The sequence below is a fragment of the Cololabis saira genome, chromosome 16, assembly GCF_033807715.1.
Source record: "Cololabis saira isolate AMF1-May2022 chromosome 16, fColSai1.1, whole genome shotgun sequence".
Lineage (NCBI taxonomy): Eukaryota > Metazoa > Chordata > Actinopteri > Beloniformes > Belonidae > Cololabis > Cololabis saira.
The window spans coordinates 19551967-19571057 of record NC_084602.1 but is presented as its reverse complement, the minus strand read 5'-3'; the positions used below and the strand labels follow the sequence as shown (position 1 = coordinate 19571057).

The following is a 19091-nucleotide window of genomic DNA, read 5'->3' as shown; positions in this document are numbered from 1 at the left end:
GAGAAGTGTCATATTTTCCATCTTGTACAAATTTTCCGCTATACGGCTGTGCACCTAGGTTGCAGTAATATTTTTATTTTTTTTTTATTTTTACATCATTCATACGTTCTTTATCAGGTGATTTACAGGGTCTGGTCTATTGTTCCAGACAAAAAGAGAAATTGCTGATGGGCATCATGATTGTCGCTGTCAAACTGAACCTGAAGCCTGGAGTGAAGCTCAAAGGAGAAAATGAAGTCATAAAAAGAGAAAGTAAAAAATAAAGCTGTTTGCCATCTAATGACAATGTTGCAGCCTCAGAAAATATTTGGCTCTTTTTATACAAATAAGATCAATATTCTTGATGTCACATTTAAATTTTTCAAGGAATTCAAAGAGTATCAAAGTTTTTTAAAGGTAGTGGATGTGTGTTTGTGTACACACGGCCGTATAAAAGTAAAACTCGACGGACAGCAAAAAGATTTTAAGGTCATATTTATTTTTTATATTCATTTATTTATTTTTGAACTGGAGCTTGTTCGAGGTATTTTTTTGTGCCTTGTCTGCGATAGACAATCATAGCGCTTTAGGTTCGGAGAAATGCACATGTATCATGTAGTGTAAATCAATGTCTGCGAAAAAGTGAATTAAAACAAACAAACCCTGAATGTGTGCTAACTCTGGAAAAATATACAAGAGTACACAATGATACCTTGCTGTACAATATCCCACAATGCAGTGGGCCATTCAAACAAAACCCAGTCACAGCAGTGACACGAGCAGCTCCTTGTTATGCTGTAGCATATTGGATTTTAAGGTGAAATACCACATACTACAGACAACCGACATACTAGAAAAACTGTTGAAAGTTCATGCTGGTGAGAGCAGAGACTCTTGGGAGTGTTACATGTAAGACCAGAATGCACATTGCACACAAAGGACCGTCTCAACTGATTTTATATACTGGACACAGTAGAAAACGTATCCATAATACACATCTAACACTTGTATTAACAGTTACACAGTGGTGTTTCTGCAGAAATTTACGTGTTCAAAAGTGACAAGTGTTTAACTAAATTTTGTTTGAGTGAGGAAGACATTACAAGAACTGCTTTTGTATCATTGAACTCAGGCTAAGTTAAAAGTTCATTTAACACAGACTAGAACCTCCAGAGGGTAAACTATGAAGCAACAGTCCTACTGTTAATAAAACATTTATCATAACATCTGTGATATGAGGATTGCGGATGACAGCAAACATGCTTATTAATGTTGTGCATGATGCTTTATAAAGGCACTTTTGTGTTCAAATCTTCAAGCTGTTTTTTTTTCTTCCTATATTGCATTTGGTTTTATGTTTGTTGTGCCTTGTTCACTGTTAAACCTGTGAGCTTGCTCCCATTGGCTGTTGAGGTATTCAGTCGGATCAAAGAGATAAATATTGCACGTTCGATAGTTACAATTTGAGATCTAGCGTGTGTAAAAGCAAGGCTCACATAACTGTCAGTAGTACACGACGATGTAAATGAAAACAATGTGGGACAACACAACAGTCATGACATTTTGTTATAGCCCCCTATTATATATAACATTACTGAAATAAGCATTTGTCAATCAAGGCCATTGCACACATAACTAAAAGGTGACAAACTTTTGTGAAACTGTATGAAAGCTCAAAGCATAAACACATGCAGGTTATGAACATTAAGGTCTTACTGTAAGACAGGAGGTGTTTTCTGAAGACGAGTCTTCTTGAAGGTAGAGGGGCGTGCCCATCCTTTAATTTGATAGCTTGAATCACTGCTCTGGAAGCTCACACGAGAACAGGTTGAGACTGCAGTGTGCATACGAAAGACAGCGCCGGACGGTGTTGCAAAGAACGTGGTGGTCGAGAATCCTGTATAACTGCCTTTTAGCAGGGTGAAGACACCTCTCATCAATCTGTAGGCATCCACTGGTGACTTGAATTTGATTCAGACAGCCGTGAGTAGCCAGCAGAGTTGATGAAACGCTGAAGGCGTCCCCGTATTCTGGACCATCTGTTAGGGGGTCTCGCTGCCCATGCTGGGACACCTGCTAGAGGAGCACTGAGGCGATAAATAAACATCGTCTGTCCCGTGAGCTGGGAGGCATGCAGTGTCAGATATGGCGTGATTGTTCCTATGATGTAAAGTGTAAAGCCACATAACTGAGCGACAGCTGCAGTACGGCAGAGAAAACGACAACTGGTCATCAATCATAACACATCATAAGTTTCTTGCCACCTTTGTTTAAAATCCCTGTGCATTTCTTGAAAGCTAAGACTGCATTAAAGTACAAGCTTTGTTGCATGAACAAAGAATGCAAATCTTTTTTTTTTTTCAAATCAACAGTCTTATATAATGTGGTTCACTATAACTGTTGGTATATTAATGCTTTGAGTTGAAGGTTGAAATTTGAAGATACACAGTTTACCTGTGTGGGACTAGAATGTGCAACATAGGTTTATTTTATCTTACACTAACTATTTTTACTGGAGTACTACCAAATGATGGTATAAGTGTTTGCAAAACAGCAAATAAACCATTAAAAAATCAACTTTATATGAGTAACTTTAGGTCTTCAAATGGACTTCTATGTATCTTAATAATGTGCAACGTGATTATTTCTCATCCGTTGCCAGACCAACAGCACAAGCATGTCTCAACATAGTTGTCGTGGCAACCTCACAGAGATCTGAGCTCCTGCTCTTTCACAGAATTTTAACAATGGAGACATTTTAAGTAGGACTTTGACTGTAACAATACAGTATGAGCCACACAGTATGTGAATCTACCCTTTAGCACTCTCCATCTTTTTTTCCCTTCTGTGTGGCTGTTGTTGATGGCTTGAGAGCTTGTGAAGGTGTAAAGAGCATGATGCTGATCCTGGTCTGCAGGACTATGCAGCTCTTGAGCTATATTATTGTGTATTAGTTGCAGGAAATACACAGAAAGACAAAGATGACATTTCAAGGGACAAAATTATTAAACATTGAATCTTTAATCAACATTTTTTTGCAGTAGAAGTTACAGTATTAAAGAAAACTGAAAAAAAAAGAAAAAGAAGGCCTACAATTGCACTGTTTGTTATGAGAGAAATGAATTTCTCTCATCAACAAACCTGCAGTTGTTTTTCTTGATGAGAACAAACATCATCGAAATTATAGTAGACTTGAACTTGATTTGACCTTATTGATCTGAAGCACATCCCCTTTTGGGGAAAACAAATGCTGTGAAGCTGCTGGGAGCAAATTCAGAACACGGGTGGTATGGTGCATATAAGCTGCTGAACAGGGTTTCGCTGATCAAGTTATTGAAAAAAAAATAAATCTTGGTTTTTGCTTCAGGACAGTGAAAGGCAATCCATAGAGCCCTTACAGTAAGTACAAGTTTGTGGTGATAATTTCATTATACCCAAGTCAAGAAAGTTATTTGCTCGGATGTTAAAAGTTAATTTGCAAGCACATTTGCAAAATGTGAAGCTTCATTGAAGGTTCTGAATAGTTCACTTGGAGATTTGGTCACGTAATCACAGATGTCAGGATATGACACCTTTTCAGTTGGTGGTATTGTTCACCCATTTGAGGCAGACTCATGGCCATCCTTCCATCACAATTAAAGAAGATCAAACACCATAGCTACAAGGGAACAAATTTATCTTATTTAACTATTTCATTTTACTTACTGTAATCACCTCAAACTATTGACAGCCATTCAAATCCAACAGGTTGTTTTCCCTCTAAAAAGTACCTGGATGTATAATTCTCCTCTCTGGAACTATAATGTGTCACCGGTTTCACCTATACATTTGCCCTCATATCCAAAATGCTGTATTTCACAATTCATTAGAGATGGGGACATGCACTGTAGGCCGTTCATGTGGCAACACAGAAACCATGACTCATCAATGATAAAATATGTAACCTCTAACTATACATATTTTTTTCTGCATTTTGCATGTTTTTCTTAGTTTATTAGTTTATTTGTTCGCACATATTAAAAACAATACAAAAAAAATAGTGACAATACAATAATTAGTGCAGTGCAGGTGAGAAAAAAGAAACCCAAGGTGGGCTTATGAAGGATTCTCACCAGTGATAAATACAAATAATAAGTAAACAAGGTAATCAAACTTTACACAAGCAGCACATGAAGAGAGAGAGAAAAAAAAAGAAATGTAAATAAATAGCTAAATACATACAAATACACCATCAAATTTACAAATAAATGATTGCAATGTGCGTGTGTGGGTGCGTGCGCATACGCATACTCCCGAGCATGCACACAAAGCTACATCTTAGAGATCGTGTGAAAAGGGTTTATTTAAGAGGCTGGCCCTCAATCTACGTTTGAAATTGCAGAGAGATGAGGAGTTAGCAATAGTCATGTGTGAGTTCCATAATAAAGAACCTCCAACTTTAATGGAGAACTGACTAAGAGTGGTACGGCTTCTTGACACATTTATCCAGCCATGTATATTAATTGTATCCCTAACGATTTGCAAGGGGGAGTCAAATTGAAAAACAGCCATTAAAATAATGTTCCAGATCAAAACCAAGTTCAATTCAGGGCCATTTTCAAGGAAATTCTAACCAATGACCATCTAATTCCATCCTGCCCTATTTAGTATCATAACATGTATAAAATGTTTATAAAAAGTTGTTTTTCTAAGGAAGCCAAATGATTGACTGAGGATATTAGAAGCAACAGAACACAGTAAAAAGAAATAACTCAACTTATCGGACTATGAGCTGCCAGGATCACACCATACTGAGCACAGTGTTACTCCAAGTTACACAGGAGGCTTCACTTTACTGTCCAATTAGAGATGTGCAATGTATTGTCTCTAGATAAATAATACAACATGAAATATGCTCTGGTGCAGTGATACTGCATATTGTAATTTTACGAGTCTTTAGCAGGAATCTGCAAAAGCACAAAGTGCGAAACAGCAGCCCAATGCTGCACAACAAACACACAAAAACACAGCGTGCGATGTGGATAAGATAGCCTGCTTTGACTCCAGCTGTGGTCCCCTGGTGTGATGTGAATCTCCTCAGGAACCGTAGTGAATCTGCCTACACATTAAGCCAAACTGGTGTAATACTTGCTTCTAAAGTTTGTTCCACATTCACAGACTTTAACTTGCGTAATTAAGGCTTATCTGGCATGGCTGACATAGAGAACCAAGGATACATGAAGGAGACAGAAGAGGTTTCTTTGATTTATAACACAGCAGGGACACCTATTCATTATGGGCTAATTTAGCCACTGGAAAGTTTTGTCTTCGGGGGAAAAAAAAAAAACCATTGTGCTGCACTGATTTCAAACAGATCAGTTGGCTTGACTGCATTTGGCTTCACCCACAACTACTTTGTGCCCCATTTGTACTCAGAGGTTGGTATTTCCAAGTTCCAAGCTGAAAGTTTAAAGTGGAACGCCCCCCTGAAGTCAGAATTCCAACTTGGAAAGCCAGTCCAACCTACAGTATTGTACATAAAGTACTTTTTCAATTGGCATGTTGCTATGCAGCTTGGATGTCACAGAGAACATTGGTATAAATTAGTATCTATTGCAAAACAGCTAGTCCAATGATTGGAAAAGTTCATTTTCTGACTTTGCAATTGGAACTTGGTCAACTCAGGTGTGTTATTATTCTAACTTTTGACTTCCGAGGTAAATGGAAAGCAGCATTTTAGTGCTGATATTTCCAAAATTGCATTGCATACAAAAGTGCAGTTTCTGTATAAGTTATTAGTGCCTTTTGCACATTTCTTTCAACTATTTTGATGTTAAGCCTCTTAAATAGCACCACTACTTTAGCTGAGAATATTGGGATGCTTATTAAGCTAAATCATTTCAAAGCCAGTTTTTGTTATCAGCATAGAGTTGAGTCATTTTTGATACTGAAACTGAAGGGAAAAAAGCATATGTATCACACATTGACGGCAGTTTTTGTCTTTAGGCACTAAATTGTGCTGGCTAGTCACCATCTTTCTCTGATGGCGTAATCTGCAGAGCTGCTTTCTTGCTGCTGATGGTAAAGCATACACATGAGACTTCTGTGTTTCTCAAGTCTTGCATCAGAGGAAAAACACAACTTGTGCCTCCCAAGTCAAGCCTGAACAACTGTGATACACAACACCTAGAGGGGGAAATGTGGAAAGAAAGAAATGTTTCTAATTATGAACACCACTGCTAATTTGTTGTCACATTTTGCTGGCTTCCTTTTTTTCCTATTCAACACTTCTTTGAAGGAATATTTCTGGTATCTTGAATCTTACTTTGATTGTATCATCAGTAATGCCTTTTCATTATTTAAGGGTATTCAAGTACAGGTATTCTTTTCCTGAAGGGCATTTCTGCCTGTCACATGTCCACCACCAGTGCCAGCTACAGGGTTATTAGCTGGGAGCTACACATTACAAATGTTTCACTTCTTTGATCGCAGAGCATCTCTGAGTGCTGGGGCAGCAGTAAGGGGCTACAGCTCCCAACAGCTAACATCCTTTGCCACTTTACATCATTTTGTCTGAACCAAAGCCAGAAAGTCCCTTGCTTCACCTCCTCTACCACTTCCTTAAGAGCCCTCCTCTACTTTGAACCTTGGAAGTTAAGCAATATGTAAAAAAGGGGACAGAAAGTTTTCCTTCAGGCATACATAGGGTATGACCTAATTGATCACTATCAGTAGTTGATACTGGCTGATATTTCTTTTTCATTTAGCATATGTGCAGCTGTGATTTGTTTTTAAATAAAACTGTATTAATTTATTTATGTGAGCCTTTTAAGTGCTAAATGATTAAGCTTAGAAACAAACAATACTGAGAAATTAAAATATACAGTATTTACTACCAATAAACACATCACGGTGACATTCACTGTGAAAGTTTCTACTGTACACTGAATACAGAATGGCAAAGTCAAACTTGTGGTGAAACAACAACCAAAATATTTCAGACAACAAATTGAATCGAGCACTTAAAGCAGCATCATCGCGCTGAACATGCTCAGTATTATGGAGCTGACGAAGATTAGGAGACTGAACACAAAGCCAGAAACACTCTGCAGCCTGCAGCATCTGTTATCTTTATATACAGCTGAGTATAGTTCAAAGAAAAAAAGATATTTGAATAAGTCAAATTCAATTTTAAGCAGTTCAGACTTGTAAAAAAATAAATAAGGAATCAGAATTGGCAAAGAAGATTCCAGTTGTTATAAAAGTTGCAAAAGGCCAAATAGAATATAACCTGCTCTCTCAATACTACTAATTATATCAATATATCCACTGAATATACAAACAATGTTCACATGTAACACTTTTAGTTAATCAAAGCCTTTTTGTGGATTTTACATATGACCTTGTCTGCAAAAAATTAAAAAAATCTGTATAAAAAGAAACTACCCAATTGTTTTCATAATCAGCATAACGCATCGATGTGAGTAAATTTTCACGCACAATGCAGTTTGATATTTGATTTTTGTCAAGCCATACACACAACTAAGACACTGTTCATGATTTTTAGATACCAAAGCCTCGGTGATTGTTCACATCAAGTAACTTTGTTCAATTTTGAAAAGGCTCAAGGAATGTGAAGCTCACTGTGGGAAGATTGGACATTTATACCGACACTTTGGGTAAAACAGCTGTGTCAGAGCAGTTGCTTGTCCTATGAGTCACCTCTTCAGCTCTGATCGATGTCATTCTGTTAAGTATGAGAAAATGTGAATTAAGTGATTCTGGAAAGCGTTACAGTGTTTTATTATACATACACACACACACACACACACATATATATATATATATATATATATATATATATCAATGCAGATCCATCTATCCCCTCCTCCGCTGTTTTATTTTATACAGGAATTGGGGCAGCAGTTCATTTTGAAGTGTTTAATTTAACTGTGCATATACTGTAATTGTACTCCTTTTTCTAAGACTCATAAGTTAAAAACGTATCTGAATCATTATATCATAATCAAATGAGAAAGTGACCAAACATCAACACCAAATTCCTTGTAGAAGTGCTAACGTGGTGGTCCGTTGTTTTGCTTCTGCCGCGTCTGTGTGCAGCTCAGTTAATAACAGACTAAGGAACAGATAGCGCTGTGGCCATTAAAGTTTAATACCCTTATTTGGTGCATGTGAATAGTATATGTGGCAGCCAGTAGTTCTTCCTGGCTCACCTACTGTGGCTCACTAGTAAATCTATTTGCATAAGAGTTCCCCATCGTAAATGCAAGATGGATGCTGGTTGCTTGTGACCTTTAGTTGCTTTAGCACTAAGGATTTTTTTTTTTTTAATTAAACTGCTGCTGAAACCCTTCTGGTGAAAGAAAGAAGAAGGCTGTAGAAAGAGAGTGGGAGGTATTCTTGGCCGGGTTTTTTGTCTGCAGCTACAACAACCATCTGTTGTGTCTGAAGTGTGAATCGTATGATTGTGAGCGTGTGAGACATTTTTAGAAAGTATTTCTTGTAAACAGGTTTCCATGTGTTTCCATTCACAATACAGTCTCCTATTAATACCTATGAGGGGCACTGAGAAGAGGACATTGTGTTTGATTTTCAAGTCTTCTGCTGTTTCATGTTTCTCTGGACAATAGAGAGCCTGTGATCAGGTTCCCCAAGGACTAAAATTTGGTCCTTCACATGTATTCTCTCTACTTTGTCAACAAACACCTAAGCCGCTGTGATCTGCTGTTCATCCTCCGTGGGGAAGTGTTGTGATACAGTACGGGTACACTACACTACTCCACAATATCTGCAGGGGTAAAATGTATGTGCATGTACGTGAGAACGTTTCTATACAACTACCTTCCCCGACAAATTCTGAAAATATTCCTCTCGTCTTTCTGCCTCTCTCCTTCCTCTGTGACTTGGAGATAAGAAAATGGCTCCAGCAGCTACATTCAGTGGGTTTCGGCAAGCAGCCATTGTTTCACCAGTCAGGTCTGAGAAGTGACTAAACAATAGGTAGTGTGGCATTAAAAAATGATGGCAGGGAACAAAGCTTTAATTTCAGCTTGTTATTGAACCACTACACTGCTGCTTTGAGGGTAATGATAAAAGTTTTGTTCCTGGCAACACCTGTCAGTTTTGGTTTTTGAACTACCGCTGTGAACTTTAGTATTATCGTCCCCATCTAACTAAGAGAGATTGACAGCAGGTTTATGATGAAACATGGCTTTGTTATTAAAAGGAAATAGTTCGGGAATCATCTTACTTCAGGCGGCTTGACATTGGCTCACGTGTTACTGTTGGAAGCATCAACAGAGTTGCTGTCCACTCACTTTGAGCGTTGTGACATCAGCTGTTGCCAAACTGAATTATGGGACCGTGGACGCAGACCACACGCCGTCACTGACGCCGTCACTGACGCCGTCACTGACGCCGTCACTGACGCCGTCACTGACGCATACCTCCTGAAAATTGTAACTACGCGTCGAGGCGACGCAGACCACATGCAGACAGAGAGAGCTGTGATTGGTTCCCTTGGTAGCAACGCATTTCCGGTTTCCGGTTTGAAGCAGTCGTGAACTTTCAGCGCTCTTTTCTTTGTGTATGTGTGATTTTTTTTGTTTTGGTTTTTTGCACAATAGTTGTCCTTATCTCTTTGATTCACTGTGACCGGAAAAAGTCGGATAAACCATTCAGTAAAAGATCGCGAATTAGCGGTCACGGGGGGTATTGATGAAGGAGATGAACTCCAACCTTAAAGTCTAACACGGCTGCTCCACAAATAAAAAGTAGTGAAAGCTGAAGCAGTAAACAGTTAGCAGTTGTGTTTATCCACGTCTTAATAAATCAATCACGCACAGCGTTGTAGAACATCTGCAAACATATTACGATGGCGTTACATCACACAAATGCACCTGTTGTAAACTCTTTTAAACAGCTGGTACTGCCAACAGTAGCTTACAAAAACTAGTGTGGCTTGTGAGCAAAGACCGGAGCTACTGGAAGTCAACTTGAGTGTGACGTCATTGGAAGCTCAGACCTCTGGTGTCCTGAGTGCAGAGCATAAGACTACGTGTTGAGATGGAGAGATCATTCCCACTTCCACACAGTACGCAGTATATTCTACATCAGGGGTATTCAACTAGATTCGGCCGGGGGCCACATCTGCAAAAGCACTGTATGGAGAGGGCCGCACAATTTGAAAATGTGGGGGTTTTCAAAAGGTATTTTGCACTCAAAGACGAAGACTTATGTAAATATAATACATTTGTATTATAAATTTGAATATATCTAGTTTACATATGAATTATGTATTAATTGTCTCCAGATATAGTCATTGTGAATGTTAAATATAATATTCAAATAAAGAAATATTATTTTGAATGCAAGTTCATTTTGAAACCATGCATTGTGCAAACTTAATGAAGTTGATATTGACCTACTTTTAATAAAACACGCCATAATGACAAAGCACCACTTTCCACCAAGATTTCCTTATTTGAATATTATATTAAGCATTGGGCACAAGCATTTCAGTCCATAGTAGCCAGTTTGATGTTATAAATAAGCAACTAAAATATTAACCATAAGCTCCTTTATTTATGACACATCTGTGCATTATATCAGCAAAACAAAACAATCACATGAAATTATAGGAGGCTTAGAAGTTCCATCTGAAATGTAAAGTCCTCATTTATTCAAATGAAAAAAATGTCAGGCCAATCCTAGAAGCCTAATGATGTCAACAAGTCCTCTGTACAACGGAGGTTAATAATAATGTGACAAACATTAACACTGTGCAACACTGGCAAAAAATCTGAAATAAAAAAAAAAAAAAAAATGATGATGATTTTGAAATATGACATGGGGCCACATAAAAGCTCCTGGCGGGCCGCATGTGGCCCGCAGGCCGCCAATTGAATACCCCTGTTCTACATACTGGTCTGTTGAAGTGGGCTGTTGTTAAGAAGTGGTATGCCAGAGTAAAAGTGATTAGTTTATGGCAGACCTGGAAGTCAGTCACATGACTGCGGTGTCTGGCTTTCACCGTCATGTCTTATTAAATCATGGGATAATGTACCGGTATGTGAGGTACAAGTACATTTTCACAGATGTCGCACACAATCCAGGTTTTGTTTAGGTATTTTCCTGTAGATTTTGACATTTTTTTCATATCCTGCATATTAGTTTTTGGAAAAATTAGCACGCAGTGGTAGTATACTACAGCAAGCAACTTCATTCATTCATTCCCTGTTAGGGGTCGCCATCGTGGAGCATATTGATCAGGCATAGGCTTTTACACTGGATGGCACTAATGAATCAAACAACAACAACAAGTGTAGCTTCATAAAAGGAAAGCCAATATCCAGAAGAAAGTATTTAGGTATTTCATGCTTGTTAGTGACAAGTTATTAAGTTCTCATAGTACAGGAGTCCTGACTTCAAGTGCCAACACTGAAGAGAAAATAGAAGCACAAATGCGTTAATCATAACACCGATTTCATGAGGAATAACCGCTGTAGTCAGCTGGTCAATAACTCTGTATTCCATCAGGTCCTTCAGTTTGGAGCTGTTGCATTCAAATGATCCAAGACAAAGAAAAGACCTAAACAATGGATCAAAAGATGGCTACGATGATAAAATCTATATCTGTCCTATTTATTTTTATTTATTTATTTTGTGCAACCAGTGTTTGACTTATATTGTATATTTGTGCAACCAAGCAGAAAAAAACAGGACTTTCTGTAGTAAGTGTAAAGTTAAATCTAAGGTGTTTTTTCTGTTGCATACTATTATGAAGTTTGTTTGTGGAACTTATGTAATTGATCCCCCAGCTCTTCTCCCTTACTGAAAACGCAGATTTTCTGAACACAGACAAAATCAGTTTTTCTCTGGAGTGTACATAATGAAGTGTGCTGTTTAATCTGTGGAACTTCAAAGCTGTTTTTCTCTGCTCTCTTGCCAGGGTCATCACAGATAGCCAACAACTATCTGCGTCCCCAGGCAAGACTTAAAGCTTTGACTATTGGTTTGTGGTTAGAGTTCAAACTTGGCTTCAACATTCAGTCGACCAGCAACAGCGGCAGAAGCAACGGCTGTACACACATGTGAGCCGAGGCATAGAGAAAAAATATGAAAAAGATATATATTGGCAAAACAGCCCTGAAAACCCAGAGAAATGGTTGCAAACATCAGAAAAGAAGGTAAGATGAGTCAGCAGACAGAGTGTTTTCAACTCTAAACATCATCTTCATCGCTGGAGAATCAATTTCAATCATTTTAACTCATGGAAATGGAATTTCATTGGGAGGTCATGACCATTAAAAAGCAATTAAAACCCTATTTTAGCATCTATTCACTCATCTTCATATCTCATGTATCAGCTGACATCTGTCCTAAGTAAACACAGCTCTGCACCTGTCCATCAATGGCTTATACACATGAATTCCAACCAAAAATGTAATATCCTACAACTAAACAGTTGCTGTGTGCTGACTCTTAATTAAACTGGTATTATTTGGCGATAAAAGCCTTGAGCAATTTTCACATGTACTTACAATAGCTCCCTGGCTCTTTGCCATGTGATTTTACAACATCACTCGCAGCTGTTTGACAGCGGGAGGTTGTAAAGATTTTCTTTTGTTTTAACAGGCTACAGGAGGATGAACCCCAAGTCACAGCATGCACTGTGCACAAATAACTACAGCAAACAATAACATAACATTTTTCATTGTGTCATTATCTTTTTAACAAAAAATTATACCAAACAGGAAAGACAATGGAGGCAATAGTAAGCGCCTGCTGTTTCAGCAGCTTGTAGATCCACGTTTAGGTGGCAATAACTTGAAACTGTCATAGCTACAGGTGTGTAACAGTACTCGGGCCAGCCATACCCATTTAGTTTATGAAAACACATTAAGTACCCCTGCCATTGAGAGCCATTTTCACCCGTACAGTATGTACTGAACCAGTCGCAAATCTGTGGAGGCAGGCGTTATGGCATGACTCCTACAAGAGCATCCGAGAGCTAGTATTCAAAACAATAAAAATATCTGCTGACTTGCTAATCATACATTGGCTCAAGTCATTCAAGTGTTCTTACTCTGCTCTCAAATTTGCATGTCTTTTAGTGATGCTCATCTGATTGTTGTCCTAAAGCGTGATTTATGGTTCTCCATTAACTCAACACTCAGGGAACGCCAACACCAATTAACCTTTTGAAGTTCTACATTGGTTGCATGTTTCACAAATTGCTGCAAAGCAATTCACTGCCAAGACACTAGGGGGTATTGATTTTCAGAGAGATCTGTCATGAAATTGTGTGAAAATTGTAGGTTGAGTGTTACCTTCTGGTTTCGCCTTTCTGTTGGACCTGGAGCTGAATGCGTTGGAGCAGCACAGGCTATATTTGTAAATGTTGCATTGTGAATTAAAAAGAAGTCAGGGTTAGGGAACTGGACAGGTAAGGGGCCGAAAATTATGCTAAACCGTGGACCAATGACAGCACTAGCGGCCTCCATCACATTGATGCGTCAGAAAGTTTTGGAAATGCACGTTGGGTGACGCAGAGGCTCTGTGGAAGAGGGTTTACATCGCTGTGGAGACTCAGTGTCGTTGATTCGACAGAGAACTGTAAATTGGCCTTTAGTATGATGCATTTCATTGCTCTGATTGTCTGTTTCTTTCCCCAACAATGGGTATGATATGTTTCCAGATATACCGTGGCAAAACTGACCAATGGGTCACCAAAATGGGTGTCCATTCCTCGACTATTGGAGTTCCATGTTGTTGTTTTTTATGGGTGTTGAGACCATAAAACAGCAATTTTTGATAGGATTTACCACTGTATGCATTCCAACACAAAGCTTAATAATTTCAAGATATTTCCAGACCAGACTTGGGCCAATGAAGGATAGGTAATCACTAGGTGAATGTCAATTACACTTTTTCGCAAAACAACAAAGGACGCCTCCAAAATTGGGACAAGGTAATAATAATAATACCTTTATTTATAAAGCACTTTTCAAAAACAAGTCACAAAGTGCTTTACATGCAATTAAAACAGGAAACAAACAATTAGTACAATATTAAGATAAGACACAATTGAGGGATAATAAAAACAGACAAATAATACAGTCAGTTAAACGCAAGTGTAAAATAGTGAGTTTTTAAAAGTGACTTAAAAGAAGACAATGTGTTAGCTACCCTGATCTCCTCCGGCAGGTCATTCCATAAGCGAGGGGCTAAAACAGAAAAGGCCCGGTCACCCTTGGTCTTTAAGTTAGACCAAGGAATGGCCAGGAATGACCCACCAGATAGGTACCGCTGCAGGGGTGCCAGTGTTTGAACAGTGTTTTTTGAATGAGCATAATTCTTGAGATATGTCATCCTGTGAGACTTCTTTTATCATCGTAGCTCTCCTGTAATCTCATCCTGAGAGAATTATCCTAAAAACAAAGAAAAAGATATCAACTTCGACAAAAATAGTCAACAGAAGATGAAGGCAGCGGATGATCTTTCGTATGGTCATATGGTCCTGTGACTAACTAAATCAGAGTCCGTGATCCTGGAGACAAGCAAATGTGGAAAAAAAGTGTTTCCAAAAAAATTTAATTATGGACAAGTCTGAAAAACCACCTCATAAAAAGCGTAAAGTTTTTTGCGGCAGTAAAGTTTTGTTTTTTTTATTCTAGGTGTTTCCATTACAGGTTTTTGTTTGTGATATTTAGGTTTTCTGTTATTCTAGTGGTAATGGAAACCCTCTAATTGGATGATTGATATGTGTTTGACTGGCTACGTTTCCCCTGCTTAGATTCTTCTCAAGCAGACTACTGGTTCATGCTCTTCGATTTTTCATTAAGCTGTAGCATTGCATCTTTCTCCGAGGATTGCTCAACTGTCCAGTTACAGACTCTTTTCAAGTAAATAGTAACAGCTAGCTTTTACCACAGAACAGCTTGTGTATATTTTTCTGACAGGCACATCACCTTTAGGGCCAGATTTATTGAATCACTATAGCATGATAATAACCTCTTGCTCTACTGTGTAATGAAAGCCTAATTGGTGCAGAACTATAACCAGGCACTGTAGCCAAATCTTAACCTTCGTCTGAAGGATGGCCCTACTGACTCATCCATCTGTTGACACAGCACAAACCATAAGTCTTTCTGTGGACACTATTTTCTCCTTTTCCAGTGCCAGATTTGTAATTGGGGCTTTGGGCTGGGGTTGGAAGGTGCACTCACTGCGCCGGTTGGTTGGCTGCGCTGAGCCATTGAACCTCTCCTTGAGCCAAGTATCCATCAGTCTGGCAAAAAGCTAAATCCCTCAAAGCACTCACTGCTTCTGCTCTCAATCTCTGGCCTTTCGTTACCTCATGGATTCCCTCACTCATCCCTGTCAGTGTGTTTTCTTCCACCAAGCGTAAACTTGCATCAAAAATGGAACCAAAATATTGCTCTCCATCTGATACGTTGTTGTTGATGGCTGTAGTGAAGCGAAGCTGCTCTCACGATCTCTCACGCATCTGTTTTCCTTTCTCTGTCTCTCACCTTTTCCATGCTCTATATTTTCACCTCTTTCTTCTATGAATTACCCATGGTCTGTGTCTGGGGGTGAAAATCTGCTCTTATTCTTTCAGAAATTCGACAGGGTGTTGTGTAATGAAATTCACCATTACACCACTGGGATATCTTTTCCCCGCTCAGCTCCCTTCTTGTGAATGGGAAATTGTTAGTATTCGTCCTCCATCCATCTCCTCCTCCCAACTGGCCTCCCTGCTCTCCCCTGGCCTGTGACCTGTTTCTTTCCAAACAGAATTACACTACATGTCATCCCTTCACCTCCTTCCCTTCTCACACAAACTCATATAAACTTTCCTTTTCACACTTCCTTTTTTTCCTTTCTTTTTGCACCTCTCTATATCTTATTTATCTGACATCCTTTGTAGATAAATAAATAAAGTACATTGTTGTTTTGAGAAATATCCATTCCTGTCCTCTAAACTCTCTGCCATCTGTTCAGCTCTTTGCATGACCACAAGGATGACCTCCGTAAGCGCCTGTCATACACCACCCACAAACTAGAGATGATAGAAACAGAGTTTGACTCCACTCGGCAGTTCCTGGAGACAGAACTGCGTCGGGCCCAAGAGGAACTGGAGAAGTTCACAGAGAAACTACGCAGGTACGTGAACCCATGTGCAGGTCTTGGTAAGGGTAACTTTTCATGTACACCCATCCAACCTTCTTCATGGTAACCAGGGAAACTCCATGCTTTGAATTCCCCTGACTGCTAAAAATCGATTATTTTTGTTGCAATGAGGTCAAATGGTTAAAACCATTACATTTTAACAAAATTAGTAAAGGATATCAGTACTGAAACATATATTATTTTTAATAGCAAGCAAAACTAATGCTAAGAGAGAAAAGTGGATAATTTAAAACATTTTATTTTATTTTACTGATTAAACTAACATGACTAGAAAACTTTGGAAGTATTTCCAGGGCTCTCAAATCCCATGCATTTCAACAAGTCCACACGCCACACATGGCATTTCTCACGCTGAGTAATTATTAACCTCAGAAATTCCAACACCCCGTCTTACAAACGAATAGAAAGGCAGACTACGCTACTGTGCATAGTTTGTGAGCGCTCATCCAGCTCAGAGCAGCTGTCTTGAGTTACCAACCTATCGGCCAATCAGGAAATATAATTTCTTTGTTGCCGGGTGAGGTCTAAGTTTCAGCTTTAAGATTTGTTGCAGTTCCTCGAGTGGCTGCTAGAGGCTGGCTGCAAAAGCGAGTCAATCAAAGCTAAAATGTCCAACTTTGGAGCAGAAATAAACATATCTTATAGCCTGATTGGTGTCAATTATTTGATTTCACACCCATGACAACTCTGAGGTGGGTTAATTTTTTTGGACCATGCAGGAGAATTTATATAAAGAATCAAATGTGTTTCTAATGTTATTAACAGTTGGCTCAGCAAATGGCTAGCCACTGTCACTTTTTTATCCGTAATCGTCATGCCACCGTGCTTAGCGAAGCCGTTTGTACTAACCCAGCCTTGACTGAATGCAATTGTAATTTCTGATTACGTCATCGAACCAATTCGAGGTATTTTCGACTGTGAACATCTGTTGGCTGCTGCCCTTACGAAGAAAACTAAAGACAGTAAAAAACAATGGACGAAGCATTAGGTTACCTGCCATTGGTTTTTGAAGAGTGGTCTTGAAGCCCAGGACCAGATTTTCTTGTAGTTGCAAAAAGTCCAAAACTACTAAAATGTGTACCGATGTGGAAAAACACATCTATTTCACTCTGGAACGAATTGATCCACCCTTTTTTTCTTGTTCTGCTCACGTTTCATGACTGAGTCCCATTCCATTTATTTTAATATGCTCTTGAAGAAATGCATTATTTTCTCAATGTCTTTGACAAGGGAGGAAACCTGTATCCCAGTAACACATTTTGTGACCTTTAAGCTTTGGGTTTCAATTCACCAGGTCGATAAAGAAATGTATCTGATTATGTGCATTCAATTCAACCCAATGGTTGAGACGGAGCCTAATGTTCTCTGTCACCATAGTACACATGAATATAATAAACTTGCCATTTGAGTAGAGCTCTTTCTATGTCTTAAAATGTGGAGATTACAGATAAGAGCCCTGAGGATTAGGTTACTTTGAGTCAGATTGAATATCGCCTGCTAAAACCTGGAGAAATTGCTGATTTACAGAGTCCAAGTCTGCACTGCTCATATGTGTACCAGCATCTTATTTGGCACAATTTGCTAATATTATTCATTCCTGCTCACTTTCCTTTCAGTGATGTTACTTATATTAGTCATTCTCAGTTATGCCTCCTTGAGACTTGCTTTATGATTTGTGTTTGGTTGTGATGTCCACTGCTCACACTCTCTATATTTGTCCGGTTAATGAAGCCATAAATGCTAGTTTATAAACTCTCTCTGGCCTTAGAGCTAATGTAAAATATATATAATGCGCTAAGAGGGAAGACAGTAAAACACCAGAGACAAATTAACAAATAGAGATTTAAGGTTTGTCTAACCATACTAGCTGATGCACTGGAAGTTTAGCAGAAGTTTAAAAGCAACACAAAACACCAGAGACAAGCGGAAGAGGGGGAAAGGGCTGAAAAGACATTTACAAAAAACAAAGACATACAAGAATAAAAAAAAAACAACTCAAATCTTAACTTGTTTAGCTTCCAGCTAAACCATGTATATGACTGCATATATACAATATTAACATAAAGTAGGGATTTAAAACTTTTCTGATCATGTTGCATGCCAGAATCCTTCTTGCTGCATTTTTACTCAGTCGACATCTATTATTTTGTATTCTTCACATGTGAGCCATAACTTAAAAGATGCACCAAATCTCCTCTGATACTCTTGTTCGTAAGCGCTTTGACAAAGTGGTTTTTCAGGTGTGGAATGAACAAAGACATTCTTTAGTTGTTCTATGTTACACTATTTCTATTTCTATAAAAGGTAAAATCTTGTTGTTTTTTAAAGGATCCAAAGCAGTTATGCAGCTCTTCAGAGGATCAACCAGGATTTGGAGGACAAGATGTGCAGGACGGTAGGAAACTGCTGAAATTCAAACCCTGCATGACTGCTCCTTGAATCATCCGTGTAAAAACGTGGTGCAAGAAGACATTCATGGTACATCATTAAGGTGTCGTCTGTTCTGTATCTGCCTAATTGGATTAATTTCAAATCCTGTTGGAATTACGTCACAATGTCATTAATGTTTCCATAGGAACATCAGAACCACGTCTGTTTAAAACTCTCATTGGTTTTGCATTGTCTTAGGCCGTTGTTTTCCATGGTATAATTTTGATAATGAGTAATGAGGTTGATAAATTCTACGTTCATTTATTTTTTTGAAATTTTCTTGCTACTTTGTTCTTACATCCTACCACAGTTTAGTCAGGCACAATCAGGTCACAAACATGGGCAAAATACTGCTTACACATTAATGTGTTTAACAAATTAATTATAATCTATTTACATTTGTATTTTGTTTAACAATGTGAGTGTGGGATATTTACGTACTACATGGGTTTTTCTGGTATTTCCAGGGCATTTCAAATAAAAGA

General features: G+C 38.5%; 1 protein-coding gene across 1 annotated transcript in view; it reads left to right on the top strand.

Annotated features, from left to right (window-relative positions):
* The window catches only part of LOC133462096 (brain-enriched guanylate kinase-associated protein), a 57583-nt gene that overhangs the window by 7642 nt on the left and 30850 nt on the right, over window positions 1-19091 (top strand). Inside the window, exons 3-4 of the mRNA XM_061743228.1 lie at window positions 15988-16149; window positions 18505-18571. Of these exons, the coding sequence (XP_061599212.1) occupies window positions 15988-16149; window positions 18505-18571 (229 nt within the window). The remainder of the gene's footprint in view (window positions 1-15987; window positions 16150-18504; window positions 18572-19091) is intronic.